Raw genomic sequence first — 18,411 nt, 5'->3', positions numbered from 1 at the left:
GAGCATTCCTCAACTTTCCCAGTCTTTTATGGAACATGCTGCAGGCATCGAATTCAAAAGGAGGGAATTTGGCAAAAAAAACAATAAAGTTTATCAGTTTGGACAGTAAATATTATAATAATATTTTATTGTGTATTCGATTGAATGTAGATTTGAAAATCCTTGTATTCTGTTATTTACGTTTTACTCAACATTAAAACTTCACTGGGATTGATGGTTGTATTTTCACTGAAGAAACCGACAAACTCTGGTTAAACTGCATCCATCTGACTTTTTTAGTTACTTCCGTTTGTATTCACATGAAATCCGCTGAATTGACTGATTTCTCAGAAGAGTTTTTCTACTTTTCACCACAGAACCGAAGCCGATTTTGTGCTTTATGCTTCGTTGTTTTCATAAAGACATTTTGGACACATTTCCAGTTGCTTTTATCACATTTGGAGTCATTTAAGAGATACTTACAGTTGCTTTTGAGACATTTGGAGTCATTTTGGAGACTTTTACAGTTGCTTTTATCACATTTGAAGTCATTTTGGACATATTTACATTTGCTTTTGACAAATTCTGAGTAATTTTAGACAGGCTTGGAGTCATTTTGTACACGTTTCAAGACATTCTGAATGATTATAAAGTTGTTTATGATGATTTTTGATACAATTTGAACAACATTTGTGTGATTTGTGACAAGTTTAGAGTTGTTTTAACTAATTCTGAGTAAAGTTGGACAGGTTTTGAATATCTTTCTCTGGCTTGACTGGTTAAACTGCGTCCACCGGACGTTTTTAGTTGAGTTTGTTTTCTCATGAAACCTGTTGAGTTGACACTGAAGTGAGATGTTTGGTCCTGATGACCTCTGACCTTCACGTAAACTCATTTCTCAGAAGAGTTTTTCTGACTTTCGCCACAGAAGCGAAGCCAACTTAGCGTTTTATGCTCCGTTGTGTTCATAAATCTGTTTAATCTCAAAGGTTTTTGTCTGTTTCCTGTCAGCCTGCAGCTTTGTTGTCTTTCTCAGACGTCCTGCAAAGACAGATTCTCTCTCTCTCTCTTTTTTCTTCTGTCTGTTTCTTCCTCTCTCTCTCGCTCGCTCTCTCTGTTTCTGTCTCGGCTGCTGCACAAGTCCAGGCTTTTCTTCGGCTCTATTAGCGGCTCTGCTCTGCTCACCGACACACTCCGACTGTCACAACACGACAGACTATCACCTCACTGAGGCTCCTGAAGCTCCAGCACGACCAGAGGAGGAGAAAAGAGGCTGGAAGAGTTTTGGCCTGAAGTCCTGCAGTCGTCTTCCAGCTGCTGGTAAAGTAGAGTTAATGTCTGTCTGTCTGTCCGGAGCTCCTCCCCTCCGTCCATCCATCCGTCTTACTGCGGTTTGTAAACAGTTGCTTCACGAAGTGAAACCCGACAGAACATCTGGACGCTCGCTCAGGTTTCATCGGTTGTTTCTCAATAATTCTCTGGATTGAACAGAAAATGGAAACTTTGGGGGTCGTTTAGAAAAAAAGTCTCTGGAGTTTTATCTGCTGCCTCTCAAACATGATGCAGCTGCTGCACGAGTCAATGCGGTTTAAAGTTTAAAAACCTTTAAAAATTACAGTCACTGAGAAAAGAACTGAACTAAACCACAGTAACATTTTTTTTTAGATGAACTTTTCTGCTGCAGCTTTTGCACTTTTCAACCATAAACAGACGTGAAGCAAGTCTTTGTTCAAGCTACCGCTGAGGTTAGTTTGGCACTATTAGCTTCTTTCCACTACTGGAACTTTACATAATATTCAAATTGATTATCCATTTGTTGCGGTTCGTTCTGCTCCACACCGAGTTTAAGGAATGAGTCCTGAAATAAATTTCAGAAAAATAAAACTGACATTACAATGTTTAGCTATTTTGTTATACACACTGTATCTAGAGTTTGTCAAAAGCAACTGTAAATGTCTCCAAAATGACTCGGAATTCCCCAGTGACTCAAAATTGTCCAAAATGAGTCAAAATTGGTCAAAAGCAACTGTAAATATGTCAAAAATTACTGAAAATTTCCTACAATTACTCAAAATGTGTCAAAAGCAAATGTAAATGTGTCCAAAATGACTCAAAATTGCCCAAAATGACTACAAATTTGTCAAAAGCAACTGTATATATGCCCAAAATTATTCAGAATTGCGCAAAATTAGTCTAAGTTTGTCAAACGCAACTGTAAATGTGTCCAAAATGACTCCAAATGTGTAAAAAGCAACTGTAAATGTGTCTAAAATGACTATAATTACCCAAAATGACTCAAATTTGTCAAGAGCAACTGTAAACATTTTGACAAAACTGACTGTTTGGGCAATTTTGAGTCAATTTAGTTTAGAGTTGCTTTTGGCAAAGATTTACCTGCAACCCGTTGAGTTAATCCATCCATCCATGGAGTCAAGCCAACAAACTCTGTCTTTAAATTAAGTTAAATAAACTTAGAGTACTGAAAAAGCCTTAAATCAGAGGAAAAGATTTTCTATCAGACGGACTTCTCTTGTAAATTGGTCATGGAAACGTGACAGTATTCTTCTTGAATCAAGTTGTGGCCAGATGAGTTTCAGTAAATTTATCTTACTTTCCTTTGTAAAGCAATAAAAAAAAGCAGCCTTGGCTGATGGTGAACATCAGACCTGGTGACTGACTAGTCAAACATATGACACATCACAACAAGGAAACTAAAACAAACACAACTCTGAGCAACATTTTCCTGCATCAACGTCAAGCAAACCAGAGTTTAGAAAAGAAGAACATCAGTTGTACAAACTGTAAGTTTTAAACCTTCAGCAGAAAGAGTTTGGATATTTGTAGCACTGAAACAACAAGTCAGCTAATTTTAAAAGTCAGTTAACGCAATAAGATTAATTTGATTCTTAAATTTAAGTAAAAATGTAAAACAATCCCTTATCTACCAACCAACCAACTCACCAACCAACCAACCAATCAACCTATCAACCAACCAACCCACCCACTAATCAACCAACCAACCAACCAACTCACCAACCAATGCACCCACCAAACAACCAACCAACCCACCCACTGTTCCCTGGACTCCATAGAGGAGGTGGGTGAGAGGAGGATGTTGGCAAAGCTCACATCCATCATGGACAATCCCTCTCACCCACTGCATGACACTGTGGGGTCTTTAAGCAGCTCCTTCAGCAGCAGACTGAGACATCCACCCTGCAAGAAGGAACGCTATCGCAGGTCCTACATCCCATCTGCTATAAGACTTTACAACATCAGCATCACTGGCTGATGTTAACATAAACTGGACTATATCATTACCACCCCAAACCATAAAATTTGCACAGACATTCTTGCACTGCACATCTTTGCACTTTTAAACTTTATTTTTATTTTTATTTTTTCTGTTAAAAATTTTGCCACCCTTGTATATATTGTAAATAAAACTGCTGTAACAATGTAAATTTCCCCTGGAGTGGGGAGAAATAAAGAACTTTATCTTATCTTATCTTATCAATCAATCAACCAACCAAACCACTAATCAACCACAAAAACTACCAACCAACCAATCAACCAACCCACAAATCTACTAACCAACCAGCCAGCCAACCAACCATATTACAGATAATTTACTGTTTTTGCACGTAAAAAAAAAAGCCAAAGTAAGTCCAGAAAACATATTTTAATATGGAAAATTACTGCATTTTTAAAATTAGATTGTTATTTTTCAATTCTTGACAGTACCTTTATGGAGCACTGGCTGCAGTTTGAAAAAAAAAGTTTAATCTTTGCAGCGTACTAATCCAGTTATCTAAGATTAAGTCTTCATTTAGCGTTAATTTTAAATAATATGCATCTATTGACGTTTCACTGTTGGGTAAAAACAATTAAAAACACATAAAAATGGTTGAATAATGTTATGAAATCAGGTACAATACATCAGATAAGCTTATATTGGTACAATTTTATGCAAAAATGGTAAAAAATGTCAAAATACTGTCATAAAACTAAGAAGTTAGATTTAAACTGCAATTAATCGCGTCTGTAATGTGAGTTTACATGAAGATGCTGCTAATGTAATATATTTTAAAGGTTAAAAAAACCTGTAAACTTAATGAACTGTGTGTTTAATTAAGCTTCAGATGTTCTCTGTTGGCTTTAGGTGCAGTTTTGGAACCTTTTTTTCACACATCAGGTTATGAAGTGAAACTGAGTGGATCATAAACAGCAGCAGAGATTTAAACTCCGTCTGGGATTCATCAATGTTTAAACTCAGGTTATTTTTATCCACTGCTGCTGGAAGTTTCTCCATCTGAGCCTGTTCATCCAGAATATTTTCCATGGGTCTCCCTGCTGCTGCTGCTTTTCCTATCACACCGGATCCTGGCGTCTGATTGGTCGAGGCCGAGGTCATGTGGGAGGAACTGAAATGTGAGCAGCTGCTGAGTGTAGTTTGTCGTCAGGCCGAATAAAAACGTGAAAGACTCAACCCGAGTCCAGGATAAAGAAGAATAAAGTTTAATATGATGATTTAATAAAGTCTAGTTTTAGAATATAAATGGGTTTTAACTCTTTAGATTCTAATAGAACTCATTTTATTAGAATTAAGAGATTGAACTAAAAATAAAACCTGTGAAAGACTGAAAGTTTCCTTTCATCTTTATATATTAAATTACTGGCAGTATTTCCTCTTGTATGTTCTTCTAACTTACCCAGTTTTAATGTATTATTTACTAGTTTTTGTTTTTTTAAAATATTTTAATCACTTAAAGCTGTTTTTATCTGATTTGGAGTTGAAAAAACAATGATAAAAGTCAATAAAATACACATTTCTGATTTTTCCTTCATAAATTTACAATTTTAACATTTTTTATTTATTATAAGCTCGTTTTTTATTTTATTTTATGACTTGTGAAGTTATAAATCTACAGAATTAAGATTTTCTTAAGGAACTCGGACTGTTTAAAACCTACAAAGTTGATTTAAACCAATAAATTACAAGTTTTATCTCATAACTCTGCATTTATTTAAGTGGTGGGAAAAGATTTCTTCTGCTCTTACACATTTACACTACACATGAAACACTTGTACTTTGAGTGTTTATTAATCATAAATGTATAAATATGGTTGAAAAATGTCGTGTTGTTGGAAAAATGGTCAATAATGTAATGGAAAATAAAATAATGGATTTTGTGTTAAAAAAAATGCAAAAATACTGACGTAAAACCAACTTAGTGGAAGAATCTGCTGTTAATTGTAGATTATATCGGTGTAATTTGAGTTATTACACATAAATGTACATAAAAAACTTTTAAATTCATTTTTATCGTTTAACTTTGTTCTAATTGTGTGCATTTAAATAAAACAGTAAAAATATGTGAAATAAGAAGGAGAAAATCTGTAAATTCACAGTTTTTTTTCTGTGTTCAGTCTCAGAGCTGAAGTGAGCAGATTTATTACAGTTATTGTTCAGAGGTAGAATCAGACGGCAGACAAACATCAGGTGTGGAGGCGTCTGTTAATAATGACAGAGGCTGAGCTCAGACTGATCGTTAGCCGCAGACCAACCGACCATTAGCAGCTATAAGAGGCCTCAGCTGCACCAACGCAGCTCCGACTGCGACGCTGCTGCAGGTAAACACATCTCTGCTCAGGTGGACTGTTTGCTTTAAGTTTAGATTTATTTAAACTGCTAAAACAAAAAGAGATCAAGAAAACAGCTAACAGGCTCATCAGATGATAGATTTTCTGATTTTTTTTAGGGGGACATTGAACATCTCACTGAAACTCTGGACATTAATGTTCAAATGTCTATTTCTATTTTAATTACTGTTATTTTTTATCGTTTGTTTTTTAAAATTTATTTCATTGTTCATTTTATTCTCGTCAACCTTCTAGTTACTCATTTATGTATTTATTTTACTTTATTTACTATTGCTACTATTGTTATCATTTTACTCTTTAGTATTTACTTATTTATGTATTTATTTGACCTATTTACTGTTTCTATTGTTATCATTTTTGGCCTCATGTTTATGGTTTCATCATTTATTTATTTAGTATTTATGTATTTATTTGACTTATTTACTATTACTATTATTATTATCATTTGCAGCCTTTATGTATTCATTTACTTATTTAATTGCCTTATTTACTGTTACTACTGTTATTATTTTTTAGCCTCGTGTTTATGGTTTTACCCTTCATTTATTTATGTATTTATTTGACTCATTTACTGATACTATTATTACTATTATTATTGTTATCATTTTTAGCCTTATGTTTATGGTTTCACCCTTTATTTACTTATTTATGTATTTATTTGACATTTATTTACTATTAATACTATTATTATTATTATTATTTTTACGATTTATTTATTTTCGTATGTATGTATTTATTTTGCTTATTTACTGTTACTACTATTAATATTATTTTTAGCCTTTATTTATTTTTGTATTTATGTATTTATTTTACTTATTTACATTTACTATTATTATTATTATTATTATTATTATTATTATTATTATTATTATTATTATTATTATTACTATTTTTAGCCTTGTGTTTATGGTTTTACCCTTTATTTACTTACTTATGTATTTATTTTAGCTTATTTTTTAACTATTATCATTTTTATTTATGTATTTATCTATTTATCGGTACTAATACTATTATTGTCATTTTTACCCTTTATTTATTTTCGTATTTATTTTACTTATTTACTGCTACTAATATTTTTGAGTCATGTTTAGTCTTTATTTATTTATTTGACTTATTTACTATTGTTATTAGGATTTTTAGCCTTGTGTTTATGGTTCTATCCTTTATTTACTTATTTAGGTACTTATCTACAATTGCTGCTATTATTATTACAATTTTTAGCTTCATATCTATGGTTTTACCCTTTATTTTCTTTTATTCCACTTGTTCCTTCCCTACCTTGTATGTGGTATTTTATTATTTTATCTTCCGTCGTATTAATTTATTCTGAAAATCTTTCACGATATTTGGACTGATCTGTCATTTCCTTCTTTTCCTTTTTGTTCCGTCTGTAAACTCTGCTTTTAAAAGGTGACATATATATAAAGTTATAAATATTTAGTTTTCAGGACATTTTCAGGGGAATAAATGAAGGATTCCTGTGCAGCTGCTAGTTTTTGGACTACACTTAACATTTGAGATCTTTGACTTATTTTAATTGAATTTCTTTTATCGGAAACATGTTTATATGTTTGACTGAAAGGTGTTACTCACTTAGTATTTGAAACTCAAGCTTTTAAAGACGTCTATTAATACCAGACTTGTGAAAATGCTGTAAATCCAGCTTGAACCTAATTCTGACCCTGTTCTGTTCTGTTGTGACCCTACAGGGATGAGGTGGGGGCTGGTGGTGGCCAGTCTGTGGCTGCTGGTGGTCCTGAACGTCCTGAACGTCCAGGCCGGGGATCGAAGTCGCAACCAGGACGTTGGGAATCGACGAGGGAAGAGGAAGAGGGACGGACACGGTAAGAATCTGGCTCAGTCAGCTGAGAAGATGGTTTAAAGTTGACTGAGCAGGTGTAAAAATTGAAACAAACACACGGGTCTTGAAAAATCAGTCAATGAACAACCTCAGAATCAGTTGATTGTTTATCTACAGCGACTTTAGTATATTTAATGACGTCATGCAAAGTTTTACCTTCATACTACAAATATTTTCAGAGTTAGAGACCCTTGAAGTCCATAGAGGTGGGTCCAAATTTATCACTTTTTTGATGACTTTTCCATCATTTCTGAGCCTCAGAACTTCATCAGTTCAGCAGACAGACAGAAGACATTTGAGTTCTATTAAAAACTGCAACCAGATCAGTTTTGCATCCACTAAAGACATCACAATCTAAACACTAAATCTGGTTTTGTCAATATTTTCTATAACCAACTTTGAGCATCAATATGATGGAATTTATTTCAACAGCACAATTCCGGCCGTAACAAAGTTGGGTGGTTTAAGTTGGTTAAAGAAGAGTCTGTCTATCTCCTGTAGTCAAGAAGTTAAGAGGCTCAAAAATCCTGCAAAAAGTTAAAAGCATCAAAATGTGGATCCGCATCTATGCACCTCAAGGACCTGTAAATCTGAAAACATTCAGAGTATGAAGGTAAAACTTTGCATGGCTTCATTAAATATACCAAAGTTATTATACATGAAAGAAGTGTTGATTCTGTGGAGTTAAGGTTGGAAAGTCTTTTCAAGTTTAGTTGGTTTTATATGAACGACCCATTGTGTTGTTTTCGGGACAGTTTGCATTGGAACTGCCGTTAAAACAACAACCGTCTGACACAGTAACTGTATGGATCATTCAAAAGTCCTGCAGTTGGTGTTTTCAGGTGTTGTCTCCTCGTAACTCAGTGTCTAGTCTTATTTTCTGATCTAAAAACTGCACAAGAAAACATTAGATCAGCCTGTAAGATGTGGAGTCCGCCAGGATAGAATCTTCGGTCCCCTTGCATTGTTTTTATTTATGTCAATACTGGAATCAGGGAAATCTAGGTTTAATTAATGCAAAAAAACTCGACAATGTCATTTTTGGAAAGTCAGGATCAAAACTGTCTCACAAACAAACCAGCTTTACTGAATTACCTGGAGAAAACAGTCAAAACCAGCTGTAAATTAACAAGTCCCTGTACAGATTATTAGTTTGATCATGTGTTTCAGGTCTCGGGAGAACCAGAGCGGGGCGCTCTAGACCTCTGAAGATCAGACTGGTTCCTGGTCCCGGCATCCCAGTGGAACCAGTTGAAAACCGAGGAAATGGTCTGTTTCTACAACCTTTAAAGAACCTCGAAGAACAACACGCCAGCTACAACATCATCCCAGGTCAGTGAGACCAGGAACTAAGCTGTAACCAGGGTCGAGTTAACCAATAACAGTCCCAACCGAGGTCAAGTAAACCAGAACTCAGCCTCAACCAAGGTTTAGTAAACCAGTACCATTGTTAACCAAAGTCAATTGGACCAATACCTCAGCTTAAACCAGTAACTGCCTAAACCTAGACCAAATAAACCAGTGACAGTTTTAAACAAGATGGAATAAACCAGTAACAGTCTTAACCAAGATGGACTAAACCAGTAACAGTCTTTATCAAGATGTAATAAACGAGTAACAGTCTTAACCAAGACGGAATAAACCAGCAACTCAACCTTAACCAAGGTTTAGTAAACTAGTACCATTGTTAACTAAGGTTGGTTAGAGGACTAATTCAGACTTTATCAGGACTAATGGATATAAACTACTGGACTTTAATGGATAAATGATCACTATAACCAACTAAACACAAAGTAAAACTAAAGTCAACCTGATGGTATTAATGTTTACTAGCATAAAATCTGTCATAAATCCAAAAATAAACCTTCAAACTCCTGTTCAGAAAATAACAACATACATGTTTAACCCATAAAAAACCCCAATTAAACCAGTAATTTGCGTCCGTGTTCGTACGTTTATGTGTGAACCAACATGGAAATGATCAGCGTCTATTTTTGCGACTGGAATTTTTAGGTAGCGGAGAGTTTTCTGGTCAATAAAACCGAACAAAACGAGTGGCAGTGAGAGAGCAGCTCATTACGAAGCTTCCTGTTATTACAGCTCAGTAATTTTAATGACAAATCATCACATTCCAGAATGAACAAAACGGAAAAACACGAGTGGGAAAAACAGTCGTCAGGGAGAGACGAGGACAAAGGAAACCTCAGGGCCATGTGGAAGTCCTTCGCCTCAACACATTAAAGTCTGAATGATGTAATTAGAAGGGAAGCCTGGTGCTGATCTGGTTTCAGAGCTGCAGGGAGGGTTTTTTGTTTTGTTTTGTTCTGGTTTCGCTGTTGTTTGGGACGTAAGAACGACTGTACAGTAACAACAACCAAACGGGATCAAGTTCGTAGAAACAAAAATGACTTGAACAGAAAAGATTTTGATATAAAGATTATACAGATGACATCTTTGACTGGATATTGCATTAAGAAACAGCATAAAGTGTAAATATTACAGCAGCTGGAGCTCCAAAACTAGTGTAAAATGACAGAAAATTAAATTTACATGAAAAAACAGTCATTTTCCATTGGCTAATATGTTTTCTGCTTTAATTTTACATGTGATCCTTTGTGTTTATTTGTTTTTTTGGTGTTTACTGAAGATTATTTACACATTATTATCTATAATGTATAATAATAACATAGATATATAATGCTAGAAACTTTATTTAGGCAGATTAGCAATGCTTGTAGATATTATATACTGATAAAAAGACATTTATTCAACATTTTAAATAGATAAAATTTGTGTATATATACAAGATATCTCTCATTTTAAAAATAAATGTATGAAAAACTTATCTCTAATTGTATTTAAACTACAGTATTTGACTTGGCTTTAATAATTTCATCTAATAAATTAAAAGGAAATATTTGCTAAATTATGAGGAATTATTTTAATGGTAATTATCTTTGAAAATACCAGTGTTTTCATTTAATTTTAATTTAATTTTTAATTTAATTCAGTCTGTTTTTAAATTAATTTAGATTTTTATGATTTTCAAAAACACTTAAAAAATTACGCAGAACAGAAATAAAGTCTGCAAAATTAAACTTATTCAGCAAATTGGTATAAATTTTACAGAACTTATATTACAATTTGATATAATTATTGATATATATTTTTTTTCTGTTAAATGTCAGTAAAAGTAATTTGAGAAATATATTCATAGTATTCAACTTAAACATAACAGTTTTGTTAAATAAAAAGGAAATATTTGTGAAGTTATTAGTATTTTAACAGTCAGAAAAAATTCTTTTAGATTTATATTTTAAGACATTAGTTAAGAGTCTCTTTCGAAAATATTTTTTTTATGAAGTTCAAAAACACTTAAAAAAATACAAAATACTGTAGAACAGAAAAAAAATTCTGTAAATTATTATGAACAGTCAAAGTAATATTTAGATTTATATTTTATTATTATTTCAGATTCGACGTGTTAATTTAGTCTGTTTTTAAAATGTATTTATATTGTTTTGAATTTTAAAAAAAACTTAAAAATACTGCGGAATAGAAAAGAAAAATTCTGCAAAAATACACGTTTAATGTGTTCAAGCTCTCTCACATTTAACAAGAAAATTGGTATAAATTTAACAGAACTAAAGATTCTTTTTCTGTGAAATGTCATTAATCTAATGTAGTTTGAGAAACATATTTATAGTATTAACATTAAATGTAACAGTCTTGTTTATTAAATAAAAAGGAAATATTTGTGAAATTATTAGTATTCTAACAAAGTATTTATGTTTTAATAATATTTCACATTAGACATGAATTCCATCTTTTTTTTAAATGTATTTAGATTTTTATGAAGTTCAAAAATACATTAAAAAATGCATAGAATAGAAAAGAAAAATTCTGTAAAATTAAACATGTTGAAAGGGTTCAAGCTCTGTCATATTTGTCAAGAAAATTTTTGTTAATTTTACAGAACTTACAGTTATTTTTCTGTTAATTAACAGTGTCATGTATTAAAAAAGGAAATATTTTTGAAATTATGAGAAATGTACAAAAGTATTTCAACAGTGATTTTTTTAGATTTATGTTTTAATATTATTATAGATGAGACGTTAATTCAGTCTGTTTTAAAATTAAATTTATTTAGCAAATTGGTGTAAATGTTACAGAATTTATGATTAGTTTTCTGTTAAATGTCACTAATTGAATGTAATTTAAGAAACTTATTTATAGTATTAACCTTGAACGTAACATTTATTAAATAAAAAGGACATATTTAAGAAATTATGAGAAATTATTATTATTTTAACAGTCAAAGTACTTTTTACATTTATGTTTTAAACAGACATTTTAGTTAAGAGTCTGTTTTTAAAATTCATTCTATTTTTAGGAATTTCAAAAACATTTATAAAAATACCATCGAATAAAAATTACAAATTTTTAAGTGTTCAAACTCTCTCACAAGGAAATACTAATGAAATTATGAGAAATTTACAAAAGTGTTTTAACAGTAATTTAATTTTAGATTTCAGCTTCACCATTATTTCACATTAGACATTTATGGAATTATTTAGAATTTAAATTAATTAAATTAATTAATTAAATTAATCTAGCTTTTATAATGATTTGTATATTATATTTTCGGCATTTTAAAAAATGCTAAAAAAAATCTGTGTGATACACAGGATTTTAAAACATTTAAATCAACTAAAAATATAATTAACTAAGCTACAAATAAAATTATTCTATCGATATTTTCAGTTATTTTCATTTTACAGTTTGTAAGGTTGTTAAGAGCTGTGAGATGAAATATGTTGTAAATTCGTGCTATATAAATGAAATTTTATTGAATTGAAGTTTCTAAACATTACAGAATTTTACCGTCTTCTGGCACATTTGCTGAACTATACGTTTCTTTATTATGACACTGTTTTCTTTTGTACCCGAAAACACAATTTTCCTCCCAAAAAAATCTGTATTTAATGAAAATATATTTACTTTAGACGACATTATCTAAACAAACATGATAAAATATTATCTTGGTACCAAAAGAGCAAAAAAAACAAAGATAATGAGTTTTAAATGATAAAACACTGATAAAATCCTGATTGGAAGAGCTAGAAAACTGCAAAATGATCGACTCACTATTGAAGCATTTGTCGTTTCTGATTGTTGTCACATCAGACTACAGCTGTTTTTATTGGTTGACACTAAAGGACCACATGTTTTCTTTTATTTTCCAAGAGAAGTCTGTCTGATAGAGCATAAATCACTCTGAAGTCAGACATCTGCAGCCGTTACCTCAAAACAAAACAACACGACTGATTAGCTCGACTTTAAATGAGCAACACGAAGCTCCACAAGGAAAAATCTGAAAATCCTCCAAAGCAAACAATCTGTTCTGGATGCTGTTGTCATTGTTACACCATGCAAGACGTCAAGAACAGCATTTTTAAAAATCCTTTGCCATTTTCTCTGCAGATGTAACCCCTAAAAACATCCCTCTAATCCCTCTAGAATGAATAGCTGCTTCCAGACTGAATTTTTCGAGCCATCTGCTGGAAATTCCTGCATTTTTATCGAATCACAAACTCGTTTTCCTTCCTCCAGTATCATCCAACAGTGAGGCTAATTGTTCCGTCCGCAGCAGAAACACATAAAGGTGCAGCAGCTCGTCCTGACGTGTCATTTAGACAAAACCCTGCAATTTAACCGGGCAGCAAAGAGATTCTACGACAATATCTTAAAGAGAAAAGAAAAGCTCTAAAGTATGAGTGCTCTGGTGGAGATGACAGGGAGACAGAAACGGGAATAACCTCCTAACTACCTGTGTTGCTATCCGCTAACGGAGAGCTATCCATTAGAAAGGCTGGATGACAGACTCCAAATAGAGCCTCACGGTGGTTTACAGTCTTTCCTACTGACTCACGGCCGGTCGAAGCCTCGTCTTGTCCCGTCGCTGGTGTTGAAAGCTGAACTTAATGGAGAGGGAGGAGTGGAAACGCTACAAATCACTGTTTTGTCTAAACTACAGGACTCAGGTCCGACTAGACGGAATCAGCAGGACGGAGGCTGAAGCTGCTTCTGAATCGGTCCGGTCCGTCCTCAATGACAAACTGTTTCTTCCATAACCATCGAGGTCAAACGTTGAGGCTTTTGTTGGAAGAATTAAGACATTTTCTACTATGAGAACCAGAAAAACCGACAGAAACAAGATGAGAAGAGTTGCTGTTTGAACCCAGAGATGAAGAACTGTGAAGAAAGTTCAACATGTCCAGGATTTACTGTGATAGCGGGACCATTAACACCTAAAACTGCTATCAGGGATAATGTATCAATCAGAGATAATGTATCAATTAGGGATAATGTATCAATCAGGGATAATGTATTAATCAGAGATAATGTATCAATTAGGGATAATGTATCAATCAGGGATAATGTATCAATCAGAGATAATGTATCAATTAGGGATAATGTATCAATCAGAGATAATGGTTATCAATCAAAGATAACGCTTATCAATTAAAAAAGATAATGCTTATCAATCAAAGATAATGGTTATCATGTCAGAGATAATGTATCAATCAGAGATAATGGTTATCAAATCAATCAGAGATAATAGTATCAATCAAAGATAATTTATCAATCAGAGATAATAGTTATCAAATCAGAGATATTGGTATCAATCAGACATGATGTACCAATCAGAGATAATAGTATCAATCAAAGATAATTTATCAATCAAAGATAATGTCTCAATCAGAAATAATGTATGAATCGGTGATAATGTATCAATCACATATAATGGATCAATCAAAAATAATGGTATCAATCAGAGATATTAGTATCAATCAAAGATGATGTATCAATCAGAGATAATGTATCATTCAGAGATAATGGGTATCAATCTGAGATGATGGTACTGATAACAGATGATAGTGTCAATTAGAAATAATGCTTTAATCAGAGGTAATGGTATCAGCTGGTGATACTGGTAGTGATCAGAGGCAATAGTATAGATCAGAGATATTGGTTATCAATGCGAGATTATAGATCAATTAGAGATTTTTGGGTACTCATAAGAGATAATATATAAATCAGCCATAATGATGTCAACCAAAGCCATTGGGACCAATCAGAGATATTGGTATTAATCCAGGATAGCGTATCAATCAGAAGTAATGGAATCAATCAGAAATAATTAGTATCAATCATACATAATGTATCAATAAGTAGTATTTGTTTCAATCTGAGACAAAGGTATCAGTCAGAGATAAAGTATCAATCAGATTTTAGTATCAATCATATATCACGGATATCAGTAAGACATAATGAGTATCAATAAGAGATAACTTATCAAGAAGATACAATGTATAAAGAAGATATAATGGGTATCACTCAGAACTGATGGGTATCATACAAAGATAATGGCATAAATAATAGACAATGTATCAATAAAAAATACTGGTATCAATCACAGATAATGTATCAGTCAGAGATATTGTATGAATCAGAGATATTAGTATCAATTAGAGCTCAATGAGGGACACTGTTATCAATCAGTGACAAAGTAACAATTAGAGGTCATGTATTAGTCAGAGATAATGGATCAATAAAAATTATTGGTGTCAATTACAGATAATGTATCAGTAAAACATTATGGTATCAATCACAGATGGTGTATGAGTAAGGGATATTGATATCCATAAGACTTAATAGCTTTCAATCAGAAATGATGGCTATCAATCAGTAATACAATATCAATCAGCGATATTGGTAGTGATTAGTGTTAACAGCATTATTCAGTGATAATGTAAATCAGTCAGAGGTAATATATCAATCAGTGATGATGAGTATCAATCAGATATATTGGTATCAGTCAGTGATAATAAATCAATTAGAGAACAAACATCAATCAGATAGAATGTACCAAGAACAGATAATGGTATTGATTAACGACATCGTCCTTGTTAAGGAGGTTTTCTTCTGAACCCGCTCCATAAAAGGAGGCGTTTGACACATCATGTGACTTTTATTTGGTGCAAAACAGACCAATAGTGCTTCGCCTACAACTACAGGATGTTAAAATGAAGAGATGTGAGGAAAATAAACATTTAATATTCACTGAAACTAGCAGCAACCAGGAGGGATACTATTAATATAAAACATTATCTTATCAGGACACCACTATCCTGGACTCTCTTGGCCGACTGAGCTCTTTATATATGAAGTAACATAATTCCAAACTCCAAGAACTAAAATAATGAAACCAAAATCCAGATTATACGAATGAAATGAAGCGTCACGTTTCATGCGTATGACATGGTGACCCACAGCTGGTCATGTTTACTGTGTTTACTGGTTAAATTAGACTCCTCCATCTGCTCAGCTGTGGTCCAGAAACAGGATGTTCTGCTGAGAGCAACATGTGAGGATTTTATGGCATCAACCAGTGAACTATTTAAAGAGTCACATCCTAGTGGGGAAACTTAAAGGTCTCTAACCCTCTGAACTCTAAGCAGGGAAACATTAACCTGGAATCAACATGTCCAACATCCTCCCAATCCTTTACAAGCTACAGATATTCAACTGTTTACATTTTTATAGCCTCTTCAAAATCTTTTTCACTCTAGAAAGAACCGACAGTAAAATAAACTGAATATCTAAGGTGGTCTGTTTGCTGCTACGTATCCAGCTTGGTTTATGTTGCTTTTTCTTACATTTTTCTTCACTGTCTCATTTTTCACTGTAATATAAAGTCCAGAATTTAGAAACTGGACAAAACAACAACAAAACTTGGAAAATCTTGACTGTCCAACATTTTTCCAAGTGTTTCCATATGATACCAAGACTAGAAAACATCGGGGGCTCTATGTTTGCTAAATATTTTACTACACAGCCTGCAGTTCAACCTATTTTTTGCTCACATGACTGCTGGTCACAGTTGAGTCACTAATAACTTCACGGTTGCATAGAGAACAGTAGAATTTTTTGCATAATCTAGTTCAAGCAAAACAATTAATTTTAGCGATTTGTTAAATATTGGATGCCTTAAATAAAGCGATTTAGACCAAATATCAAGACTCCTGACACAAATGTTATAGATTTTTAGTTTAAGGGCTGTCAGAAAGTTGAAAATCCACCAATTCTCTCCAACTGGCTCCAACAAATAGTGTTACTTTGGCACTTTTTAAACATGATAACTTTTCAAATCTGGCAGCAAGTTTTGGGGTTCAGATGGTTAACTGGCAGATAAATCTGTGGCTTGTTGGGATTGTTTGAGGTCAGTGAGTCTTAATCCATCCAAAACTGTTCGACTGAGAGTCTTTTTGGTAATGGTGTCATTTTGGTGATTATCTATCTGTCTGTCTATCTATAGTCTATAGTCTAACTATCTATAGTCTATCTATAGTCTGTCTGTCTGTCTATCTATCTGTCTTTCTTCAGTTTCAGATGGATTTACGTCACTGTCCTTCAACATCACATCAAATTTTACCTTTTATTCTATCATGGCTGGTTCCTACAGATGTTAAACTTTGTCTTCTTGTTGTTCCTACAGATGTTAAACTGTCTTCTTGTTGTTCCTACAGATGTTAAATTATCTTGTTGTTGTTGTTGTTTTAGGTAAGCAGGGCCAGTGCTCCTACCAGGGTCTGACCATGTTCAATCAGGCCGTCTGGTCTCCGAAGCCCTGTGTCACCTGTCTGTGCAGCGCCGGACAGGTGGTCTGTGACGAGCTCACCTGTCCACCTGTCGACTGCCTGTTCCCCTTCACCCCACCCGGCCGGTGCTGCCCCGTCTGCACGGATCCAGGTAGAAGCAACATGGAGCCGCCATGAAGCAGCATCCAGAGGCAGCAGGGAGGAAGCTATCAGTCGTTTAATCAGAACTGTAGAGAACGTACACTGGAGAAAAAAAAAGAACTATTTCTAACTATTAATTTAACAGTTTGTTGCTATTTTACATATTTACCCATTTTGTTAAAATACAAATATCAAAATAAAACAATCATATTAAAAAAGTCTTAATAACGGTGGCAAAAAAAATTGTATGTCGACATCAGAGTAATTTCTTACAGATATTTGCAGACAACTGAAGATTAAAGATTATAAAATGGTAAATACAATTTCTTAACTGTTATTTTAAAGATTTTTCTTTCTTTTTTGAACTATTAACTTAGAAAAAAACACAAAAACCTAAACTAAAATAAAAATTGCAACAAGTTTTTTTTTTTTAAATTTGACCATAAAAGACATTTAAAAAAATGCTACTTTATTTAAGTTTAAGGTATTTGCAGTTATTTTAAAGAAAACTGATGTAAATTAAGGATAAAATAAGGATAAAATTGTAAATAATGTGGGTGTTTGTTCTTTTACAACATTCCACTGCAAAAATAATGTGTTTTCACTGCAGATATTTATAATTATTTGAATGAAAAAGTGCGCATATTAAGGGTTGAAAAATGGTAAAAAGATTTTCATATATGTTAGCTCTAAAAAAAGAAAAAAAAGAACAGAAATCTTTTGAAATAGTACTTTGGTCTTTTACAATGTATAACTGCAAAATGACACTATTTTACTGCAGTTAAACACACTAAAAATATCACTATTTACAGATATTTGCCACTACTTTCAGTTCTTGAACATGACAGTATTTCACCTTTGTTTCTGGACCTTTACTGGCAGATTGCGACAGGGTTTATTTATTTTTTTTACAGTGTACATTCTGAAACTAGTTCAGACTAGCAGACTGAATTCAGATGTGTTTCCTTCTCCTCTTTAACATCTCGTTTCTCTGTGTGATCGTCAGTATTTTACTTTCCTGGAGGAAATCAAACCCGACAGTTTCCACCTCTGACGCCTCAGTATGTTGCTCTGTTTCCATCATGGCTGTAAAAATGTGGT

General features: G+C 33.1%; 2 protein-coding genes across 7 annotated transcripts in view; one reads left to right on the top strand and one right to left on the bottom strand.

The window, feature by feature from the left end:
- The window catches only part of cenpp (centromere protein P), a 150,579-nt gene that overhangs the window by 8,821 nt on the left and 123,347 nt on the right, over positions 1-18,411 (bottom strand). The window lies entirely within an intron of this gene.
- The window catches only part of ecm2 (extracellular matrix protein 2, female organ and adipocyte specific), a 33,296-nt gene continuing 15,972 nt past the window's right edge, over positions 1,088-18,411 (top strand). Inside the window, exons 1-4 of one of the 3 annotated variants that reach the window (XM_023263545.3) lie at positions 1,088-1,299; positions 7,353-7,487; positions 8,675-8,836; positions 17,132-17,320. In XM_023263545.3, the coding sequence (XP_023119313.1) occupies positions 7,355-7,487; positions 8,675-8,836; positions 17,132-17,320 (484 nt within the window). In that variant the 5' untranslated portion in view covers positions 1,088-1,299; positions 7,353-7,354. Of the gene's footprint in view, positions 1,300-1,452; positions 1,725-7,352; positions 7,488-8,674; positions 8,837-17,131; positions 17,321-18,411 lie in introns of those variants that run through there. The other 2 variants (XM_055010657.1, XM_035945106.2) reach the window with 2 other exon arrangements.

Source organism: Amphiprion ocellaris, chromosome 5 (assembly GCF_022539595.1).
Source record: "Amphiprion ocellaris isolate individual 3 ecotype Okinawa chromosome 5, ASM2253959v1, whole genome shotgun sequence".
Classification (NCBI taxonomy): Eukaryota; Metazoa; Chordata; class Actinopteri; family Pomacentridae; genus Amphiprion; species Amphiprion ocellaris.
This window is presented reverse-complemented; position numbering and strand designations above follow the sequence as displayed.